This window comes from Castanea sativa, chromosome 4, assembly GCF_040712315.1.
Source record: "Castanea sativa cultivar Marrone di Chiusa Pesio chromosome 4, ASM4071231v1".
Taxonomy (NCBI): domain Eukaryota; kingdom Viridiplantae; phylum Streptophyta; class Magnoliopsida; order Fagales; family Fagaceae; genus Castanea; species Castanea sativa.
Genome location: NC_134016.1, coordinates 19,621,449 through 19,645,814, shown reverse-complemented (window position 1 = coordinate 19,645,814; position 24,366 = coordinate 19,621,449). Strand labels below are relative to the sequence as shown.

At 35.1% G+C, this 24,366-nt stretch overlaps 1 protein-coding gene and 2 long non-coding RNA genes across 3 annotated transcripts; 2 read left to right on the top strand and 1 right to left on the bottom strand.

Moving 5' to 3' along the window:
• Positions 1-7,028: 7,028 nt before the first annotated feature.
• LOC142630273 (uncharacterized) lies at positions 7,029-16,213 on the top strand. The gene is made up of 5 exons (XR_012843268.1): positions 7,029-7,103; positions 7,438-7,554; positions 14,613-14,729; positions 15,476-15,574; positions 15,722-16,213. It is a non-coding gene; the product is annotated as an uncharacterized LOC142630273 (long non-coding RNA).
• LOC142630627 (uncharacterized) lies at positions 9,514-12,936 on the top strand. Its single transcript, XR_012843362.1, has 4 exons — positions 9,514-9,793; positions 9,895-9,958; positions 10,556-10,632; positions 12,778-12,936. It is a non-coding gene; the product is annotated as an uncharacterized LOC142630627 (long non-coding RNA).
• A 2,162-nt stretch (positions 16,214-18,375) lies between the features above and the next one.
• On the bottom strand, positions 18,376-23,589 carry LOC142632570 (uncharacterized). The gene is made up of 8 exons (XM_075806948.1): positions 23,091-23,589; positions 22,235-22,981; positions 21,468-21,520; positions 20,718-21,350; positions 20,036-20,278; positions 19,102-19,299; positions 18,898-18,949; positions 18,376-18,794 (listed from the first exon to the last, which is right to left on the bottom strand). Exons 1-8 carry the CDS (start codon positions 23,587-23,589, stop codon positions 18,376-18,378), a joined length of 2,844 nt encoding a protein of 947 aa, XP_075663063.1.
• Between the last annotated feature and the right edge of the window lie 777 nt (positions 23,590-24,366).

The following is a 24,366-nucleotide window of genomic DNA, read 5'->3' as shown; positions in this document are numbered from 1 at the left end:
AAATGTTTATTCTTAAAATAATATTTCAAGACATAATCCTTTTCCCAAAACCCAATTGCAGACTAATATGAGTAAAAGAACCTCCCAGGCAGACATGAAAGGAAAGGGCAAAGCACCAGCGGTGCAACCCAAACAATTCCGAAAGCCTTCAGTAAGGATTTCGGATAAGCATGAAGGCGTCTCGATAGAGACAATATCCCTTCAGGATATGTTGCTAGCAGAGGCAATGTATTCATGTGGTGAAAAAGGTGAAATTCTGCAAGAAGTGCTCCGCATTGACCTCATTTTTCGAGATGGAGAATTTACAGATCTTCCTTTTCACATCAAACTACTTCTTGATAACCTTCAAGCAGCTTTCACCCTCAGACAGAAATCTTTATTCCAAAAGACCCTTAAGGCTTTGGAATTACATCTTGTTAGTACCAGTGCTTTCATTGAAGCATCTGGTTGTCAACTCCCTAGCAAGAAGGAGGGAGATTCAAGCTCCACAAAGACAATATCATAGTCTCCAAAAAACTATCTTCTGGGAACAAGCTTTTCAAAGCTCCACCCTAAGATTCAGTAAAAAAGAGACTTGCCATTAGAACCTTACCCCCTAAAATCCAACAGAATATACTAACCCATAAAGCCATAACAAGTACTTATGACAGATGGATGGATCTTTTCAAAGTATTAGTCTCTACAACATTTATCAGAATAGAAGACATGACAGATGATGCATGGCTATCTCATAAAGCTACATGGTATGAAAGCTTTGGAGAAGCAAACAGAGTTTATGAAGGAACTGGTGACGGATACAATCCCTATCCAGGATTACTTATCAATACAGAAACAGAGGATCCAGTAATTTGTGATCCTTTATGGTTATCTGAAATGCTAGAAGTAGGATTTATTAGCAAATTAATTATTACTTCTGGAATTTAGATTAGTTTATTTCCCAAAGTCATCCAAGAGGTAGCCGCACAGATTGGAGGACTTAATTATATGAAGATCACTATCTGGAGCACTCTTCCAGCTTGGGACAATAGCTATTATATGGAAGCTCGGCCAGCACACATTTTGGTCCTTATCCATGATTAGGGTGTATCCCTGAATACAATTGGCATACCGAAGATACTTATTTATCACTTGATGATCCAGACGCTCTGGCTCAAGAATGGTTTAATTTCATGAGTAACAAGATTTATGAAATGCAGAAAGAATTAGACAGAGGCTTCCACTTATATGGCTACACAGACAGGATAGCCATATATGGTCCAAGACCTTCGACAAGAAGGCTTATTGGGAAAAGAAAGATTGTTAAGGATCCCAAATTAATGACAATAAAGGATCGTGTTCCTATTTATCTTCCTATTTCATACTGCATTCTATGTGGTAATTATGAAACTATCCATGAGCATGAGCAGTATGAAGATGACTTTGATCCGCTAGATTAAGATAACTATGCAGATACAGATTGATAGACAGACAGATATGCCAAGCAAGACAGAATGCTCTCTCGACAGATTACTATTCACCAGTGATAGATCACTATTCACCAAGACAAATCACTATTCACCAGCACGCGTAAATAGCTTCAGACAAGTCCAAGATAGTCTAGACAAGATAGTTCAAGACAGTCCAGACAGATACAGACAAACAGGTAGAGACAAACTATACAGAGATTATGATAGCTACAGACATATATACTGCTGTTTACAAGCATGGGAAAAGAGACCTGATAGATTCTCTGATTGACTGGCAGATTCCCAGACAGACTATTACTAAGGATAAGCCTCCACCGACAGTTTAACTTGAGTTAATTATACAAACTCAGGTTACTTTTCAAGACTAAATATGGTTCTCTTCATCTATAAAAGGGACAAACTCTGAAGACAGAAAAAAAAAGCAAAAAAAAAAAAAAAATTTACAAGCTCAAAAATAGAAGCCTAAAGCCTTTGTGATAGCCTTCCCTCTCCCTCAAACAGACTCTTGTAACCCTTCCCCTCTTGTAATCATGTAACCTTTCTCAGACAGATTTTACTTTGTAATCTTGTAACTCTTTAGATAGTCTTTATTTCCAAAGTTTGTATCAAAGATAGAGTTTTTAGTTTTAATCAAAGACAGAAGTTTTGTTCAAGTAAGATTTACTAGTTTTTGCTTTCATATTCCATATTCCGTTTTAACCTTATTTTGAATATATCTGTTTTGAAATTTTCTTCATTATCATCTATTTTATCATTTTTTATGCTTCCATATTACTGCTGTGCTCTCTCCTGGGTAGTTTATACAAAAAAACAGTGGGAGAATAAGAATAAATCTCTGTCTCTATATCCTATTTAAACTTTTTTATGTCATTATCTGTCAATTGGTTAACAAGTGATATTTCTATCTTTAAGGATGATAAATGTCTTCTGTTCTATAGATTCTTTCTTTATTAATATCTTTTAAGATAGTGACATTATTGAGGGAATAATTTTCTTTCATGACAGATGGTAGGATGAATCTAAAAATTAAGTCTTTTCCTAGCACATTAGTTTTAATTCCTTCATCTGTCATTAAAAATGGGTAAAGTAAAGCCATAAAGGGATTGCCTAAAATAATTTTAGAAGAAAGGTCTTTAATTAAAACAAAAATAGTTTCAAAACGTATTTCATCATTACATATGTGAACATTAGGTATTTTATGATTAGTTAGCAGTTTTTCTTCATTAGCCTGAGTTAATCTTTCAGAAGATTTTTCATAATATTTTAAAGGTATTAATCTTTCTTGCATACAATTTTTTTTCTGTCAAGGAAAACCCTTTATTAATTACTAAAATAACTCTGTCAATCAAACTTAGAATGTTATGTTTATTATGGCCAATTTCTTGATCATGTGTAGTTTCTTTTTCTAAAGGGGGATCTGTCATTATTATGCCTGTTGTAGGAAAACCTGTTAGGTTAATTATTTCAACAATATTTTGTTCATTTTTGTTTATGGAATTATCCTCATTAATTTCTTTTATTTCTTGTTTTATTATTTTTGCTTCTGTCATTAAGTCTTGTAAAGTTACTGGTTTTATATTTGTCTTTTCTTTCTTATCCTTTTCTTTCTTAGCTCTTTCTCCTTTTCCACATTCTGTAACATGGTGTCCATATTTCCTACACTTAATACAAGCAATAGGTATATCTATAGAATCTTTCAATTTTAGTAAATAGCATTTTTTATCTTTTAAGTGATTAGGTAGATTATCTATTAATTTCATTATTATGTCATTTTGTTTCCTTTTTCTTTTATTAACTTTGAGTGGGTTGGCTGATTTTAGTTCTTCCTTTTTCATTACTTGGTCTATCTCTTTTTGCTTAACATTAAATATTTCCATCAATTCATTTATTATGTCTTTCTCAAACTCTAATTTACTTATACGTTTTACATTTTTATTATGCCTGTCACATTGTTTTTTAGTATGCCCATATTCTTTTCATTTATGACATATAGAAGTATGTCTGTCAAGTTTCTCATTATTTGATAAGTCAGTAATCTCTAAAACTGTTATGTCTCTTTCTATTTCTTTTTTCTCTATAAATAAATTCAAAACTTCTATCTTTTTAGCTAATTCTTCTAAACTATTGTCTCGGGGTATAGGTCATAGTTCTTTCAATTGATTTTAGTCTTTCATCAATTTCTTCTTTGAAACTATTACTCTTTTTGGAATTATCTTTTCTTTCTTTGTTGACTAAGTTTACCAAACCATCATTTTCTTTCTCTTTCCTCATCATGTCCTTTTCTATGTCTTTATCTATGTTCGTCTTTTTAGGTATAGTTTGTATAGAACTAGTTTCTTTGTTTTTTTGCCTTTCCATTCTTTCCATCATTTCTTTCACTTCTCTTTCTCTTATTATACTCTTTTGTCTTTCTATGTCATCTCTTTCTTGTATTGTTTCTATAGCACTTCTTTTGTCTATAAGGATTTTTCCTTTATCTTCCATACGTGTTGTTCTTTCTCTTATTAGGTCATCTTTCTTCTCTTGTCTTTCTGTGCTATCTTTTCCTTGTATTATTCTTATAGTACTACTATCTTTCTTTTTTGTCAGAGTAGTCTCTAAAGTCTTTATTAATCCTATCTAAGAAACTATTATTGTGTCTATCAATCTGTCCGTTGATTTTATCTCCTGTTAATGTACTCCAATTATTTGTATTATTATAGTTATAATTATAATTATCTATATCACTATCAAAGTTAGAATCTGTTTCAAAATTCATATTAACATTTAAATATCATTGTCTTGACATAATATTTTGAAAATAAGTACTTTCTTGAAAAGCTTTTTTCAAGTTCATTTTTAAAACTTCTTTCAAATTCATTTTTAAAACTTCGTTGTCGATGTCTTTCTGAAAAATTTCTTTAAAATGTTTTATAAGAAAATCAATTTTAAAATTTAAAGCATATATAATAAAACAAACTTTTTTCTTTACACCTTTGTGCTCTCGCCGAGTAGTGGTATAAGAGTAGTCATGATGAAGTCTGTCAATGTAAGAGTGACTAGAATTTAAAAAATTCACAAAATTTGCCATGATTCTATCCATTATTATTATCTCATTCTGCGAGAATATGTGAAATAGAGCCTCTCCATAAAGTCTTTCATCAAATACTAAATCTGTCAGGGACTTATAATTAAATCTGTCTTTATTCAAGAAATTACCACAATTAATGTTTTCTTTAATGATCAGTAAAGGAGAATTTGTCAAGACTTCTTTTAGTAAAACATCTGTTATATGAGTATCTGAGGATACTATAAAGGGTGTAAGTATGCTAGTTATTATACTTTTGTTTGGTATCTCTGTACACTGTCAGTCCATTCATATTGACTAAAAGAAATTATAAGCATATTTCTATCTTTTGTATGTTTTCCATTAGAGTCTTTCTTACAAGATGTTTGGACTATATGTCGGTGCCTATGCAAAAAAGTAATAGGAGAATAAGAACAAATATCTATCTCTATATCCTGTTTAAACTTCTTCTTTATGCTATTATCTATCAGTTGGCCATCAAGTGATTCTTCTATCAAATGTCCTTTTGTTCTACAAGTTCTTTCTTTATTAATATCTTTTAGGATAGTGACCTTATTAAAGGGACGAATTTCTTTCGGGATTAGGGGTGAGGTGAATCTAAAAACTAGCAAATAAATTTTAATTTCTTCATCTATCATCAAAAGGGGATAAAGCAAAGCCATAAAGGGATTTCTTAAAATAATTTTGGAATAAAGGTTCTTAATTAAAACAAAAATAGTTTCAAAACATATTCCGTCATTACATATGTGAACATTAGGTACTTTATAATTAATTATGGGCTTTTCTCCATTGGCCTGAGTTAATCTTTCAGATGATTTTTCTAAAAACTAGCAAAGTAATTTTAATTTCTTCATCTATCATCAAAAGGGGATAAAGCAAAGCTTTAAAGGGATTTCAAAAGGGGATAAAATAATTTTGTAATAAAGGTTCTTAATTAAAACAAAAATAGTTTCAAAACATATTCCGTCATTACATATGTGAACATTAGGTACTTTGTAATTAACTATGGGCTTTTCTCCATTGGCCTGAGTTAATCTTTCAGATGATTTTTCATAATACTTTAAAGATATAAGTCCTTTTTGTATACAATCTGTCGGTAAAAACTTAGAAACTTATTGTAGGACGTTACTACTATTGATAAGCAATAGTCTATCTGAGAATCTGCCAGGATAGTATTCACGTGTGCAGATGAATAGTGATTTGTCATAAATTTCTGTCTGGTTTGTCTTTATCTGTCTAGATGGTCTTGGATTTCTTTTTACGCATGCTAGTGAATAGTAATAACACATCTGTCTGTATCTGTCTGAAGCTATTCTCGCATGTTGATGAATAGTGACCTGTCACAGGTGAATAGTGGTTTGTTACAGTTGTCTGTTTGGGAGAACATTCTGTCTGATGGTAGCTATAGTAGCTATTCTGTAATTATATCTGATCACTACTTGAATACATTGTCATTGCTAACCTTGTATCCTTGTATTCTGAAGGGATATTGCCTCTATCAAGACGCCTTCATGCTCTATTTGTTTTGGCAAAATGCGGTCTGAAGTTTTATTAGCCTTAGGATGGCTATCTTGCTTGCGAGGCAATTGACCGTTAATTTTAAAAGGGCTAATTACAATTTACCCACTTGTAGTTTGACCGAAATTTAAGTTACCTACCTGTGGTTTAAAATTTGACACTTTACCCACCTGAGCTTTGCTCCGTTAGACTTCAGTAACCCACCTATCTATTTGCCGTTAGAAAAAACACATTTTAATATTAAGCATAACTTAGAGAAATAAAAGATTATCATAACAATCAGCTAACTGAAGAAGCAAACCCAACATTTTTTTAGTCTTTATTCTTTGTTTCAGCACCTTTCACCTGTCGAATCCAACATTTTCCAAGTCGTATTCAATTCATTAAATCTAGCACATCCTTATACAATTCTGAGCCATTAGCCCACTAATCTACCAAACTCTAAGCCCACTAAAGCACAAAGATTCTCTAAATCTGTCCAACATTATGAAGGCAGCTGACTGATATTATTAGACACACTACATTTCCTACCATTTCATTTGTAAATATGACTTTTATTGATGAAAATAGAAATACCTGGAGGGTCCTAATCTCTCCCTTGGCTGGGTTTTGGATTGGTCTTGTTCAAAGACCGTTAACAGCACTAAGCCTTTTTTAATCCCCCATTCCTAAATTTATTATAAAAAAAATCTCTTCAACCCATTCCTTTCATCGCTAAAGCTGATTTTTGATGGGTCACATGGACATTATTTTGATGATATTTCAATATGTGTTGTTACTTCTGTTACTAGATGTCAGTTTATTTACTTTAAAAAAGAGATTAGATATTAGTCTATTTGGATTGGTAAACTGAAGTTGGTTGAGATCATTAGTAATTTTGTCTACTTAATATATAATGGATGTAAGTAGAGCGTAGACAACATGCAAGATAGTTGGTTTTTTTATTGGTTAATTTACTTTGTTATTCGTATGACAGGTGCCTTCCATAAAAAGCGATAGGTCGCATGTTTGAGTCCATGAATTAGCCTCTCCAAAAAAATGTTGGTGATAAGGTTGCCTTCCATGACTCTCCCATAGACCCCACAAAAGTGGGAATTTTGTGCACTGGATATGACATTTTTATTTTTATTTTTATTTTTTATTTTTTGACTTTGTAATTTGTCCGTGTGATGAGATCACTATAGAATGAGCTTTAAAATGATGGGAAAATTTAATGCCTTTGAGAATTGGGCCTGTTTATTGGAAATTTGCTTTGCTATGATGTCAAAAAATTTTACATTGCATTTCCTTCCCACTGTGCATGTAATAACTCATTCCTTGCTTTCCAAAATTTTCATATATGATTTTACTTGTCCATCAACTGATTCCCTTGCTATCTTGTTGCAGATGCAATTTTATGAACTTCTCCAGGAATAAACAGTGCCGAGGATGCAATGAAGATGGCCCTAAAAAAGTTGGTATGGGTGATGTTGAAATGAAAAAAGGAGATTGAACCTGTTCTCAGTAAGTCCCCTTGTATGTTATCAGCAGTGTATCATAATTACTGATAAATCCTTAACAAGGAGTTGAATTTACTTTTTATTTTCCTTACAACAAGTGGGGGTGAGAGGATTTGTACCCAAGTTCTCCTCACCTCATGTGAAGAATTTGGCAATGCCACTGAGGCGCAAAGCTCTTGGCTGTTGTTGAGCTCACTTTCCAACTATTGTTTGTTGACAATCACCTAATGATGCTATATGCTGTTCTATATGTAGGACTAACTTTAATGTCATGATTTTCTAATTTTTGGAATTGTTTAGTTGATGCTGCTGAAAATGCATTGAACTGTGTGAAAGATTTGCCTGAGATCATTCTCAAGCAGGTTGTTATTGCCATTGCCTTATTATGATTCTGATCATTATTTTACCTATTCAAAAAAAGATTTAGTGGCGTGGATTCAATGTTCATATTTCAATGGGGATGTGAGGTGTCACATGACGTCTTTCATAAATACTATCATAGAAGCCAGGCTTTTCTTTTGTACCTTTGTGAATGTTCTATATTCAATGTTTCATTTGCCTTCTGGCATTTGGGTGAATGTAGATGCAGCTTGAAGAAAGATTCATGCAGAAAGTGATATTTGGAACCAGGTTGTTATTACCAAAAAATATGACTTGCCTTCTGCACCGTTGAAATAAATAAGAGTCGGGTATATTGTAATTTTGGAAATAGATGCTTAAAAAAGTAGAAATTTGAAGTCATTTCAACAGGAGTATGGTATCCAATTGTTGGTTGGGAGAAGTTATTATATCGATTTCATGATGTTGTGGGACTTTTTTTGGACTTATTTCTCTTTTATAGGCCTATACTATTTTAGGATGGTAAGTTTGATGTGTAATTCTACTATGTTGAGAGGATCCAATGGTGAACAGCGTCAATGCAAGAGTAAATGGTGTAGTGAAGTTTTGAGAAGAGTTTTTTTTTTTTTGGTTTTGATAGCTGCTTTGGGAAAATCTTATCAATAAGATAAATGTTTTAGTGGTTAGAATGGTAAAATTCATTGTCCAATTCTACTATGATGCGTTGAGAGGATCCAACAATAATTGTTTCCATGGAAGATAGACGGCATTGCAAATTCTGATAGGAGTTGCAGTTTTTGTTTAGGGCTGCTTTGGGAAAAATCTAAACAGTTGATAATCACGAGGAGTATCATTTTGGTGGATTGGTGTTTCATATGTAATAGCCAATAATACAATTGATCATCTATTGATTCATTGCACCATTGCTAGAGAGCTCACTACAACAAAATGTATTTTTAGTGACGAATTTTAGTGAGGAAAATTTTTTCCTCACAAAAAAGTACTATATAGCGACGAAATATAAATTTCGTCGCTATTTATAAAAAAAATTAGTAATATTTAGCGACGAAAATTAGATTTCGTCGCTATATGTTGTGCTGAACCAAGGCGCCATGCGAAAAGTGTTGGCGCCAAACAAAATTCATCTACAGCGACGAAATAATTAGTCGCTAAAAGTTTAAGTTTTTTGCGACGAAAAATTTCGTCGCTAAAGGTGTTAGTAAGAACACCATTAGTGACGAAAACCATTTCGTCGCTGAATGTGACAAATAGTGACGAAAATAAGTCGTCGCTAAAAATAAAATCATAAATATATGTTGTGCTGAACCAAGCGCCAAGTGAAAAAATGTTGGCGTCGGACTTAATTCATCTACAGCGACGAAATAATTCGTCGCTAAAAGTTTAAGTTTTTTGTGACGAATATTTTCGTCGCTAAAGGTGTTAGTAGAACACTATTAGTGACGAAAACCATTTCGTCGCTGAATGTGACAAATAGTGACGAAAATAAGTCATCGCTAAAAATAAAATCATAAAAATCAGTACATTATCAGCGACGAATCCGAGTTCGTCGCTAAAGGTAGCCAATAGCGACAAATTCGAGTTCGTCGCTAAAAGTTTGATACTAATATGGGCTTCAGCCCCCTTTTTTTTTGTTTCACTTTTCTCTTTTTCTGGTTTTTTTCTCTCTTTCCTCACTCTCCCTCGCAGCTGCCGACCCTTGGTCTCCCTTCGCACACCGGCCGACCTTTCACCTTCCTCACACCGGCGACCCTTCGCCTTTCCGATCTGAGCACGCTGCCGCCTCTTCCCTTATCTCGCCGCCGATCTGAGCACACCACAGCCCTTCCCTCATCTCCCAAACCCAAACCCAGCCAACTCTTCGACTCTCCATCTCTCACTCACAGGTTAGATCTCTCTCTCTCACTCTGCTTTCTTTCTTCTTCTTTTTTCTTTGTTTGATCGTGATTTTGCTTGTGTTTTTTTTTTTTTTTTTTTTTTGGTTTAGATTGTCTGAGATTACAGATCAGAGAGTTTGAGGTCGCTGGGATTTACTTTTACCGATGAATGAGGTATTTTTTTTAAAAAAATTTGGTACCTGTTTGGCTGCAGAGAAAATGAAGGAAAATAATGGGAAAAATATTAACTTCCATGGTTTTTTTTTTTAATTTTAATTTTTATTAAAATAAACACCTTTAACTAAGCTAAGGAAAACAGTTCAGGTACAGCTCACGTTGTTGTCTTTTTCATTAATTTTTTAAAAAAAATGTGTGTATGGCCCTAAATGATTTGCTTGTCTGTGTGGTCCTATCAATCCAACTGTGGCAGCAACTAATCACATCATGAACATTATAATATTAGATGATTTGCTTTTTCATTATAATATTATAATATTAGATTTCTTTAGATTCCCCAAACTCTCAATCTAATACCTGTTGGTAGTGGTACAAGCCGTAAAGGAGAGCAACAGACTTTTTAGAGAACTTAGAGGTGAGACTCTAATTTTTTTTGTTTCGGACTCAGGTGATAGAATATGAAATATGTTTTTTTTTAATTATTTAAAATTAAACAATTACTGGGATGTGGGCTGGGGTTTTGTTTTTGTTTATGTTGTTTTTTATTTTGGTAAGTCGTAGCTATCTGTGACTCTCTATGTGTCTCTCTCTAAGATTGGATCCCTTCGACACTGGCGACTATGGTCTTGCCCACACCGACACTGGAGACGGCATCATCACCGACTCACATTGTAAGTCACTTCTCTCTATCTGTCTTGACTCTCAATTATTTTTAAAATTTTTGTTTGGTTTTTTGATAAAGGAATAGAAGGGTTTATTTATTTAAAATAGTCAGTGTTTTTTGGGTTTGCAATTGTTTGGTTTGATTTAAATATATAAAAATATTTTTTAGGGGTTTGTTTGGAATTGGGATGATGATAAAAATGTTTAATCCTGAATTAATTTGAGATGTCATGAGCCCAACAAGGCATAAGACATCCTAAGCTATGAGATGCAGAGCATTTGTCCTCACTGATGGTTGGCGTGTTAAGTTAAACTTCACTTTTTACCTTTAGGATTATAGGAATTAGGATTTTGCGTTTTAGTCTCTGCTTACTGTTTTAAGTTCCTTTGTAATTTCAAGCTATTTAATTTATGTGCCTTTAATCATAATAATATTTTTCCTCAGGTTGTTAGTTCATAACTTCGACCTCTCTCTACTATGCTTTTTTGTTTTTGTTTTTGTTTTTTTTTTTTTAATGCAATCCTCTTTTTTCTGTGGGTTTGTTCTGAAACTGCCACATGTTTATTTTGGGATTTTTTTTGGAATATTTATTGTTGGGTTTTGATACATCTGATAGTTTTAAACGTATGGGGCTTTTGATTACCTTTATTTTGGGGTTTAATTCTCTATAAATAATCGTACGCGTTTACATGTGATAAATTGCAAATTTTAATGACCCCCAAGCATTAATATTTGGGAGTCAAGCCAAGATGAAGCTTTAAAAAAAAAAAAAAAAATCTTGTTTTGTAATTATCTTCAGATTTCCTTTGATTTGCATAACAAGTTTTGTTGGAACAACGAGTGTCTAATGACACATTAGATTTGTGTTATTTTGGCTACTTGAGGCAACCATTGGTGATAGGACTTGTGCCCTGCTTTTCCTTTTGTCTAATGGAAGACTCAAGCTTTCTCTTGTTTGGGCTCAAAAAATTGAGAAATCCAATAAATAGTTGTCTCCCACTTGGCACCCAAAACAACAAGGAATAAGAATCATCTAAGCATATCCCTCAATCAATAGTTTTCAAGAAGATAAAGTTACTATGTTTTCCTCAAACATGACACCGCCTAACATGGATGATTTCAAGACAAGCTGACACTAAAGATTATAGTATAACACAGTTGAAATTTTCGATTGCTTTAATTTAATGCAATTGTTGAAATCACACAAGAAACTAATATTGGCATGATTTCATCCTAGATCCTGGTTGATTGCGAGAGTCAATGATAAGTTATGTTCACACAACTCTTATTAAGTTCCAAGTAAATTTGATGATGGGTATAGATGGATCCACAATAGATACATCTTAATACATTGCTGATGTGATGCAAATAAGAATATCATGTGTGTTAGTGCATATGTTATTGGATTTGACACTTCTAAATCAGCTGTAAATCTTGATTTAGCATTTACTCATTTAAATTTGTGGATCGAAATCAATCCTTCAATTGATCCAATATTCTAATTCAGTAGATCCACCTAATGTAATACAACAATAAGCATAACAGAGTATTTCAAAGGCATAAAATGTTTGAGAATGCTTTTATAGTCAAGTTGTGTTAAATCGTCACTTCTTTTCCCATATAATAAATTTGAAAAAAAAAAAAAAAAGCTGGTCCAACATTCTTTCACATTGGAATGGGAAGTTTTCATTATTGCATAGAAAGTTTTAATATTTGAAGGGGGAAGTTGCCCCCTCCCCCAACCAATAACGATTTGTAATTGGATCTTGCATGGTCTTGCTTTCAAATGCAATCTTGCCTATAGCTTTCTAAATTGGCAATTAGTTGTGAACTTTTGAGTATCATAGTATCACTGACTTTCCTTTTGTTGTTCGGGCCGAACTAAAACATTGTCCTCTTTTTTCTTTTTTTCCCTGGCTGAACTAGCATGTATAATTACCCAGCAACATTTTTTTGTTGTATTATTTGAAACTAATTGTATTATATTACACTTGAAAATCTATATTTGCTTTCTACAATTTATACATTAGGAGTTGTGATTTTAATTCATTGGTGTAGCTACTCTTGATGCATTGTTAGAACTGTTTCTTATAACATAGTTAATGTTTTTACTTTACGATTTTAATGTAGTATTGTTTTTATATTTGTGCAGATTTCTTATTGGTGGCTTTTAGGGGATTTACTTTTGGCATTATTTAAAGATATATGAGGACATCTTTCATTGGTTCTAATTATATTATGCTACATTTTTTGTATTGTTATAAAGCATCTTGAGTTATTGTATCTATTGCAAACAATTATTCTATGGAAGGAGTTTGAATTGGATACTTGTTTTATTTTTTACTTGTGGAATGTATGGATCGATTATTTATAAATGTGTTGTTGAAATAAATGTGTTATTCAAATGTGAGGTTTTCATAATGTAATGACAGGTTACATATTAATATCAAAGCCATGAAAAAAAAATAAAAACAGAAAATAAGTTTTAGCGACGAATTTTTTCTTCACAAATATAGCAACAAAAAATTGTTTTAGTGACGAAATATTTCGTCGCTAAATGTAGCAAAATTTGGCAAGCAATGGTTTTAGTGACGAAAATTTTCGTCACTATATGTGCCTGGATTTTCTTAAAAATAGTTTTAGTGACGAATTTTTTCGTCACTATATGTACTCGAAAATAGTTTTAGTGACGAAAATTTTCGTCACTAAATATGATTTAATAAACTGAAGTGTTTTTAGTGACGAAATATTTTCGTCACTGAATAGTGTTTTTAGCAAGGAAAACATTTAGCGACGAAACGTTTTCGTCGCTAAAAGTTTTTTCTTTTTAAAACAAATCGGACTTTTAGTGACGAAATTTTTCGTCGCTAGAACTTTTAGCGACGGGGTTTCAGCGACGAAATGAGTTTCGTCGCTAAAAGTCCGATTTCGTCACTAAAGGTTCTTAGTGACGAAAAACTGGACTTTAGTGACGAATTTTTTCCTCACTGAAAATACATTTTGTTGTAGTGGCTATGGTCTTTTATCTTCCCACATTTGGGATATGATAGGTAATGCCAAAAGGATTCTTGAGTTCTGCCTTTGTGGAGAGGAATGTTTGGTTGAGATCGTGATAGTTTCATTTGGAATGCAGCTCCTGTTTGCCCTATTTCAACTATTTGGAGAGAGAGGAACTATCACACATTCAATGAGATTGAGATGATGATAATGGGATTTAAATCTTTCTTTTAAAGATATTTGTGTGAGCGGATACTTGCTTTTGAAGGTATTCCTATTCTATCTATTGTAGATTTGATTAATAAACTTTTGCATACGGCCATTGTATCTTAGGATTCACCCTTTTTCAAATAAAATTTTCCTACATATAAATATATGTATGTCAGGCAAAGGTAGTCTGTTGACTATCAGGTACTAACTGTTGATCGGATGGTTTTTATAAGACTTTAGTTTTATTGTAATTTGTAGCTTTTGACTGGTTTTTGGTCTTCTCTTTTCATTCGTTAGAGCAATTATGAATTTTTGTACTTAATTATATAATTTCTTGTTGATAGCTTTTCATAAATTATTGGTTTGACAATAGTTTCAATCAGGCTTAGCACCATGCTTTAATGCTTCCACTTTTACTTGTCAGACAATGATTTTCTCACTCTATCATATGCCAATGGATGTTAGCATATGCAGTATAATATTACACCTCATAAATTTTTGCTTTTACGGTTTTACCTATAAATACATGGCATAACATATAATGTTTAGTTATCTAATTTTATTTTTTTTGACAAGATAGTTATCTAATATGGTTTGGAAATTAGTGAAAGGTTATTTTTCATGTTTGATATACTACTACCAGTCATGCTGATGATAACTTCTCTCCTGTCCCGTCCCCTGGTTATCTTTCTCTAATCTATGCTGTCATCAGTTGCTTGACTTTAACGCGTCACATACTTTTCCTGGTAAGCTGACTGATGCCATTGGGATTTGTTACAGATGCAATTTCATGAATTTTTCTAGGAACATACGTTGCCTAAAGTGCAAAGCAGAGTGGCCAAAGAGGGTTAGTGCAGACGAGGTTGAAATGAAAAAAGGAGATTGGAACTGCGAGCAGTATGTTTCCTATATTTCTTTTCTGGCCAATCAAAATAAACTTTTACTTTTCTGGAGAATGAGCTCCAGCTAACCTGGCACCTCCTCCCCTTTCAAGTGTTAGGTGGAGGGTGAGGTTGTGGGTGCAAGACCCACCAGATGCATGTAACTTATCAATAAAAAAATGATATAAACCTCTATCACTACTTAGTGTAGCTCTAAATTTCAAATCACAGGTAGGCAACTTAAATTTCAACCAAACCACAAGTGGGTAAATTGTAATTTGCCCAAAGAGTTATGCATGTATATGTGATGGTCCTGCTCGAACACATTTCTTTGTGCATGCATGTTAAACATCAAGTTTGAATAATAGATGCTACAAGATGTTAAAGAGATACCTTTAGTCGCTCTTGAGAAAAGTCCTAGTTTACCAAACCTGCTTATAGTACGTCCTCAATTCATCATTTATAAAAGTATTTGTTGTAGACTCTGCTCTTTTGAACATATTCTGCTTCACATCTTTTTTTTATTTATTTAAGTAATTATATTATACTTCATTTTTTTTTTTGTGCAATGAATGATAAATAATAATAACAAAAAATATCAGGCCAGTCTCTACCTTGGTTACTGCAAGAAGTGATAAGAGGAGGACTGAGAATAATCCAGTCATAGGATTTATCATTTTTGGTCATCACCGTTTCTGTTAGGCTAATATATTGTTTCTTTGTGAATTGGTTCTATCCTCATGAATTAGCTTCTTTCTGTAGGTGTGGTTTTATGAACTTTGCTAGTAATAGGAACTGTTTACGCTGCCGTGTGGCACGTCCTAAAAGACAGTAAAACCCTGGAGAATGGGAATGCCCCTCGTGAGTTTCTCTCTCTCTCTCTCTCTCTCTCTCTCTCTCTCTCACACACACACACACACACGCACACACATGCACACGCACACACAGCTCATATCGAATTTCAATATTGACTGAAGAATTTATTAACACATGGGTTGCTTTCTGTAGATGTGATTTCTTGAATTACAGAAAGAACATGGTATGCTTGAAGTGTAATTGCGAACGCCCCAAGGAAGCTGCAGCAGCTTCTGAGTATGAGGAGCAGTTATGGAGGCGGCCTCACTAGTGATTTTTATCAAAAGGTCAAAAGACTTGGTTTTTGTGTATTTTGCCCAAGACATGACCTTGGACGCTCATAATATCAGGTTGGTGACTAAAGAGTGCAAAATTAAGCTGAAAATATTGGTGACCAAAAGAGAGCACAATTAAGCAGAAACTGCTCGTCTCTCATCAAGCTCTGTTTATTATGATGTTTTTCGGGCTTCCACAACTACTTGATTTTGGTCTCTTACCATTCTGTTAGTTTTGATGTTTCCCCAATTCTGAGAAATTCATTGATAGGAAGGATTTGGTGGCTGTCAGGTTACTTGAGTAATGTATAGCTTGCGAATAAAAGTAAGCATTGTGTCTGTAGATTCCTGTTGTTTCCATGCTGTTAAGGCTCTCTGCTTTCACTAAACATGATCAGTATTCACAAATCATCTGATTTAATAGTGCATAAGTGGTCAATATCCTTGTAGCTCAACTGTCACTTAGTTTTTACAACAGAGACATCTTCGCTTAAAATCTACCTCCCCTCACTTTTGAATTATCAAATAAAATGAAATAATAAAGCATGAGTGATTGGAAGAAAATGTGCGTTTAAAAGAATATTTAGAAGATTTAGGTTTAGGCTCCTAAAGTCTCTGTCAATATTTGGGCTGCAGAAACAAGGAGCATTGGCTAAGGTAGTTTAAAGGCGTTAACATTCATGGCAGTTGAATTTCCGAGAATCAAAGAGTAATTAAATAAATAAGAAAAGAATTATGGTCAAAATGCAAAAAACACCCATGAGGTTTAGGTCCATTGCAAATTGATCCTTGTGGTATCAATTTTTTCCTTAGAACTCCCTCGTGTTTTCATATCTGAAATTGACTCTTATATATTGGAAAATTTAATATAAAAGAATATAGTCTCAATTTTTCCAATCTTTTGTCTACCAAATATATGTAGGACTGTATGACTTTTAATAGCCAAGAGCATGTAGCTTGGTGACATTACTTGTTTTCTGTTATGAGGAGATTTGGGGTTTTAATCTCCCTTCCCTCGTTGTGTTAACTATCCCATTATCAAAAAAGAAAAAAAAAAATTCATGATTCATAATAATCCTATTAGGACAATATAAATCAGTTTAGCCAAAACACATGTTGCTTCAAAAAGTGAAGCTCTTGGTCATATAAGTCCTTGATGATGAAGAGTCTAATGCAATATATGGATGATGAGAATATGGCATTGTGACATGGCACAAGGCTAGCCAAGTCTAAGAGCTAAATTTCACATGTGCCATATGGTTATTGACTTATTGTAGTCAAATCCACATAAGCATTGTGTTGGGATTTTTTTATTTATTTTAAATTTCGTTAATTCAAGAGTTTAGCTTATGCCCAGTACCTTTTAAAATGGATTCTCCTTCTCTTTTAATAAGAGTTGTCACATTACCCACTAACTAAATAAAAATTGGGGATTAAAACCCACTATTACTTATCATTGTATATTTAAAACAAAATTACATGTCCAATTAAAAATGTACAGGAGGTAACCCAAACCCTTAATTCATGTATGTTATTTCTTAATTTATGATTTCAATTATTTAAATTTATCAATCTATTGTTTAAACTTTAAACTTTAAACTTTAGGATAAGACATATCTCAAAAAACATAATTGACTGTATTGAAAATGTTGAATTCTTTTTCTTTATCATATTTATTAGATCTATGACTTTATTTATCTGTACTACTATTTAAGGGGTGTTTGTGATCCTCAATTTAGATGCCCAAAATACCCTTAAATTCATCAGTTTTTAAGGCTTAAATCATAGGGTTAGACATGTAAAATTAGTAATTTAAAAACTCCTAATTTTTAGCTAAATTAAAAAAAAAAAAAAATAGTTTTTTCTCCTACCTCCACATTTCTCTCTCACGTTAGTTGTCAAATACTACTACAACTTCTTCTTTCTGAAAAAACAATAAAAAAAATAAAACTGCTTTTTCTCCCCATGAACATACCATTTTTTTTATCACTAAACTGTTTTTTTTTTCAAAGCTCCACATTTCTCTCTCTCATTAGTAGTTAAATACTAATACAACTTTTTCTTAAAATATAAAATAAAATAAAACTGCCTTGAGTAAAATGTATAAACTCAAAAAATAAAAAGCCTCATCACATGTGCGAAGTGCATGTGATGAGGGAGAAATTATACAGTCTTATAGTGGATCATGTCACTTGTCCATCATTCCACTAAAAGGCTCCCACTTATTTAAAATTATTGAGTCAGTAATTAATTTTTGTTTTAAAAAAATTTTCAACTCAACAATTTTAAATAGGTAGACCACATCACTTGTCCACTGTGAGGACCTTATAATTTCTTGTGATGAGGCTAGTATTTATAATCAACCTATTGATTACTTGATTTACATGATTAGATCTATGCATGTTAAATTATGGTTTTCATGTAAGATTTCATGTTAACCCATACTTACCCATTTTCCATCTCGAATAAAACTTGCAATGTTTCTTTGATTGACATTTTTTTTTTTTATTGGAAAAAGAAACGAGAATTTCATTAATGAATATGAGCAAAGTCAAAATCCAAAGCTTCCAAAGCAAGGGGAGGAGAATCCTCAATCCAAAAAACATCCTCCTGAGTATGTCGTGCATAGCGAGCTAAAGAATGAGCCACATAATTAGCTTCTCGTTTTACACTACTAATAGAAAACCATGTTAGCCCTGCCAACAAAGCTTGGATATCAATAAAAATATGCCCCAATCGAGCCCCACTGAGATCCCGCTTGGCAATGGACCCTATGATCATAGCATTGTCCCCTTCTATTACAACATCAATAATGCCCACCTCAATAGCAAACTGTATAGCCCTCCGACAAGCGAGTAACTCAGCTTCACTGCTATCAACTGCTTTTGGACCATGGACAGAGAACGAGGCTATCACTTCAGCATTCTCATTGCGAATGACAGCCCCATAACCTGTGAATGGTGGGTCCGAAAACAAGGCAGCATCGAAATTAAGTTTATAATGCCCAACAGGAGGAGGCAATCACATACTTGGGTGTGCATTGAGATGATGCACTGAGAGCCGAATTTGAGAGCTTCAAAAATCCTCCAAAAAATCTTTGGCTCGCCTGTTAATGATAGAAGGGTCCTGCACTTGTCCGCCATGCACCACTAAGTTCCGCTGATGCCAGATAAACCATGCCTGCACCAAAAATAATTCACAGACCTCCTTGGGCTTCTCATCCAACAATTTTTCTACCAAATGTAAAAAGGGCATTACCTGCTGCGACGCTATTTTCTGCACTCCCACCAAACTTCCAGCCCATATATCCTGAGCTACACCGCACTCCCAAAGGGCGTGGATACAGTCTTCAGAGATCAGAGTACACAACTTGCAAGTAGCCACCTCTAATACTCTGTGCTTCAGCAAATTCTGACTGGTAGGCAAAGCATTATGGCAGGCCCTCCACCCGAATACCTTCAATCCATGGTAATTTAAGCATGTAGTTAGTCTCCTTATTCCATGAAATGGTGAATATAAACATGTGTATTTGAGATTTAATGAATATACTTGGAAATGTATGATAACAGCATGTAAATTAACGGGTATGAGATTAATTGCATTTGAGAATAATATATGTGATAAATTCTATCTTATTTCCATGAATAATTGAGGTTTTTTTTTTTGAGAATGAAGATTGTGAATTTTATTAAGAAAAAGGCAAATCTGCCTAATACATTTCAAAACAATGGGACGGAAGATCCTTCATCCAAACAGAAAAACCCGTGACATGACGTGCATGCCTAGCAAGGTTATGAGTTACACTATTTCCTTCTCTACGTACATGCTGAAATTGTACATGATTAAGTCGCAAAGCCAAGTCTTGTGCCTCTTTTATTAGCAAACCAAAGGGCGTCAAATTTGACACCTGATCTGTGAGGCCTCTGATGACTGAGGTGGAATCGCCTTCAAAAACCAAGTTCTGCAGTAAGCTCTAAAGCCCATGTTGCTGCCAATGCTTCCATCTCTGCTACAGAGCTAGCAAGCTGTATATTCTGAGCTAAAAAAACCATAGGTAATCCTTGGCTGTCATGGACTATCACCCCTAGACCAGTTCAACCAACATCCTGAAAAATTCCGCATCGAAGTTCACTTTATACCAACCTACTGGTGGCGGTGACCACCTTACACTTGGCCTGACCGTAGGTGTTACCACTGACCTCTTTGGCTGTGCAGAGCGAAACTCCATCAACGCCTCAAATGCTCGCTGTACTATAAGATTAAGAGGAAAGCCAGGTGTGGCTGTTCTGATCTTATTTCTTCGATACCAAATCGTCCAACACAGCATTGCAAAAATCTCAGCACCACAACCCGATTCAAAAACATGGAGGAGCAGATGGGGAAAATCTTGGAACGCTTTTTGATCTCTGAAATTCCATTGGTCTTCATTCCACACCTGTGCAAGGGTCGGGCAAGACCATAAAGCATGTAGAGCATCTTCATCGTGTTGTGCACACAGAGAACAGCTAGAGTCTTCCACCACACAGCAACGTTTCAGGTTCTTCAGAGTTGGGATGACATTTTTGCAAGCTCTCCATAGAAAGTTCTTGATTTTGCAAGGTACTGAAAGGCTCCAAGTTCTCTTCCATAGGGGTTTTATTAGCTCGGCTTGGGTAAAAGACTAGGAGGTTGCCATTTTAGCTTCAGTTTTTAGGAAGTAGTAACCTGACTTGGTAGAGTATTGGCCGGTCTGAACATATGACCAAGAAAGAGTCCTCTGATGTAGTTCGGCCCAGAGGAATTTGTGTGGTCAGATCAGCTTCCACCTGAGTAAAACAATTATGCAGCAATTGTGTATCCCATTGTCTAGTAGTGGGATTAATTAATTGACTCACCGTGGCATTTTGTAGTTCAGCTGTGAGAGGACTTTGGAGGCTTTGACTTTGCAAAGAAGGCAGCCACTTACCACCCCACAACTTGATAGATTCTCCATTGCCCACTCTCCATTTTGACCCTCTCCTTATGACCTCCCTACCCTTCAAAATACTCTTCCAAGCATACGACCCTCCATAACCCTCCTTAGCTTCCATTATAGAACAATGTGGAAAGAACTTGGACTTAAATACTTTGTAAAACAAAGAGTTGGTATTATGCAGCAACCTCCATGTTTGTTTGGCTAAGAGAGCATCATTGAACAATGATAGTTCTTTGAAACCCATGCCACCTTCAGACTTTGGTTCACACATGTTCTCCCACTTAATCCAATGAATTTTCCTACGGTTTCCTCTTTGACCCCACCAAAAACCACGAATGAGTTTTTCTATTTCATGACAAAGGCCAATTTGGTAGCTTATGGTATATGTTGGAATAGCTTGAACAACTGCCTTAATCAAAACTTCTCGCCCCGCTTGTGATAATAGGCTTTCTTCCCATCCTTGAAGCCTCCTCCAAACCCTCTCTTTAATGTAATCAAAGCTAGCTTTTTTATGCTTGCCCACAAGTGAAGGTAACCCCAAATACTTATCATACTGCAAGATTTTAGGGACCCCCCAAAGCTTCTTTGATTTCAATCCTCATAGCAGGAGTGGTAGATTTGCTAAAGAAGATTGTTGTTTTGCCTCTATTTATTTGCTGCCCCGACATGCTTTCATAGGAGGCAAGAAGATCAAGCTCCTTTTGACACTCATCTCTAGTGGACCTGCAAAACAATAAACTATTATCTGCAAAAAGCAAATGAGTTAGTTTCAGACTTCTTCTACTTAATGCAAATCCATGTATGGTGCCCTCACTTTCTGCCTTCAAGATTAAATTATTTAGGCCTTCGTACACAACAAAAATAGAAAGGGTGATAGAGGATCGCCTTGGCGAATCCCCCTTGTAGGTTTGATCTTTGGCTCACCATTCACCAACACCGAGTATGAAACTGATTTTACACAAACCATCATAAGGGCTATCCATCTTTCATTAAACCCCAATTTCCTCATCACTTCCTCCAAGAAACACCACTCCACTCTATCATACGCCTTACTCATGTCTAGTTTTAATGCCATAAAACCAAATTTCTTAGAATTGTGATTATTCATGCTATGCAATGTTTCAAAAGCCACAAGAATATTATCCGAGATCAATCTATTTTTTGTGAATGCACTTTGGTGTTCGGTTATGATTGAGGGTAGGATTTTTTTTAACCTATTTGCAAGGACCTTTGAAAAAATTTTATAAAGGACATTGCAAAGGCTAATGGGGCAGTAATCAATGACGGCAATGGGATTTTTTATTTTTGGTATTAAGGTTATGAAGGTATGGTTTAGAGGGTGGGGTAGTGTGGCAGAATTTAAGTATGACAGTATGGTTTTGGTGACATCATTACCAACAAGATTCCAATAGTTTTGGTAGAAGAGAGGGGGCATACCATCGGGGCTAGGAGCTTTTAACAGAGCCATCTGTTTTAGTGCAGCTTCTACCTCCCATTCTAAGAAATCTTGTGACAATCGAGCATTCATATCATTGGTGACCACCTTCTCCATTGTAATCAGTCCTAAACTCAGGTTGGAAGACTCAAAGAGTTGTTGATAGTATGTTGTAAAAGCCTCAGCTATGCCCTCGGGTTGGCTGACCCAAGCACCCGAAGAATTTTGGACCCCCAAAATTCGATTCTTTTGATGCCTTTGAGTAGCCCTACTATAAAAATACCTTGAATTTTTATCACCATCAACCAACCAAAAAGCCTTAGCTCGCTGCCTCCACATCTGATTTTCCTTCACCAACAATTTGTTAATCTCCTTTTTCAAACCCCTCACACGATGATTACTCCCATTTTGCATTGCTTCTTTTTCGGCTTTCACCAACCACTTCTTTTTTTCGGCTAATTGTCTCCTAACATGGCCAAAGTTCTCACGACTCCACTTTGATAACTCACTCCCGCATTTTTCAATCTTTTTTATCACTTGTCTTTCAGCTTCACAAGGGAATGAACCTCTCCATACTGCTTCAATCACCCTTCCACAACCCTTATCTGACATCCACATCTCTTCAAAGCGGAATGGCCTTGAACTTGGTAGGGGGTCTATACCACTTGGAACAATCCATAGAGGGGAATGATCCGAAGTAGTACATGTGAGGTGAACAACCTTGGTGCCAGCAAAGTGGTTGAGCCAATCTGTTGTACATAAAGCCCTATCTAATCTTTCCCATATTGACTCCCCTGAAGTATAATGTTTACTCTAGGTGAACTTTGAACCCCGAATACCCTAGGTCCACAAATCCACATGCATCAATTGCTTCACGAAACAATTGCATTTGATTGTGACTTCGTCTACTGCCCCCTAATTTTTCTTCACTTCTTACCAACTCATTGAAGTCCCCCACACACAACCATGGACTTTGAGATTTCCTTTTTAGAGCTTGTAGCAAATCCCAAGACTCAATCCTTTTTTGAGTATCCAGTTCACCATAAAACCCTGTGAAACGCCACTCAGAATCTTTGTTCTTATCTATGATTGTATCAATATGGTTCTTATCCGACCCCTCCACTGAAATATCAATTGTCGACCTCCAAAACAACACTAACCCTCCTCCCCTGCTTGTCTGTGGTGATACAAACATATTTTCGAATTGAATTTTCCTTTTCACATCTTTTAAAATTGCTTCATCTGCCAATGTCTCAGCTAAAAACACGACAGATGGATCTTTTGCCCTCTCCATCTCAAGCTCATTAACTGTACATGGGTTCCCAAGCCCACGACAGCTCCACACTAAGCAACTCATTGTGTTTGGCAGGGCTGAATATCAGCCTCCACCATTGAAAAAAGTTTGTCACTCTCATCGTGCTCCTTGATTCACAGCTGAGGTGGCGTTCTGATTATGGAAAGGAATATTCCCCTTAATTGCTGCCTCCTTAATTTGCCTTGACTCAGTTAACGTGTCATAATCTATTCCCGCAACCTCCTCATCAATCCTCTTAATTGGAATTTCAAACAGCTCTGTCGTTGGACTCTGATTTGGAATGGATTTCTCTGCGCCATTAACTTCCTCCATTAATTTAGGAGTATTAATAGGAATTTTAATAGGATCAGATATTGTTGGGAAAGAATCCATATCTGTCTGCACCTTTATTTCAGTAACGTGTAACGTTTCTCCCACATTAAATTCCTCCCGCTGCATGCCATCAATGCTCTCATTATTGCTTGTACTCGTTGCCATGGTTGGTTGGGCCACCTCCACCGGACCACCACTCCCTTCCTGCCCCTCCGCTGCACTTGGTTGTGGATTGTTGACCTGAACTGAGGCATGCACTCTAGGTTTTTGCGGCTCATAATACCCAGGGACGTAGATGACATCCTTGCCTGCTGATGTATACGGTGCTGCCTTTAAAGTTGAGTCAAATTGTTGTTGCTCGGGTGTAAGTGTAACCTTACTATCAATCCACAATTCACAATTTTTATCACTGTGATTCAGACGTCCACACCAAAAACAAATGTTAGGCAGTCGCTCATACTCCATGAAGCACGGGTGTGGCATTTGGGCCGCCGCACCCGCGTCGGA

What these genes read in the sequence shown, in the direction of transcription:
- LOC142632570 (XM_075806948.1), bottom strand. Translation starts at nt 23,589, where the DNA reads ATGAGTTGCTTAGTGTGGAGCTGTCGTGGGCTTGGGAACCCATGTACA. An exon ending in TCTTCTTGCCTCCTATGAAA is followed by an intron (nt 21,351 to 21,467) that starts GCATGTCGGGGC and finishes AAAATCTTGCAG; the next exon opens with TATGATAAGTATTTGGGGTT. An exon ending in AGAAAATAGCGTCGCAGCAG is followed by an intron (nt 18,950 to 19,101) that starts GTAATGCCCTTT and finishes TATCATTAACAG; the next exon opens with GCGAGCCAAAGATTTTTTGG.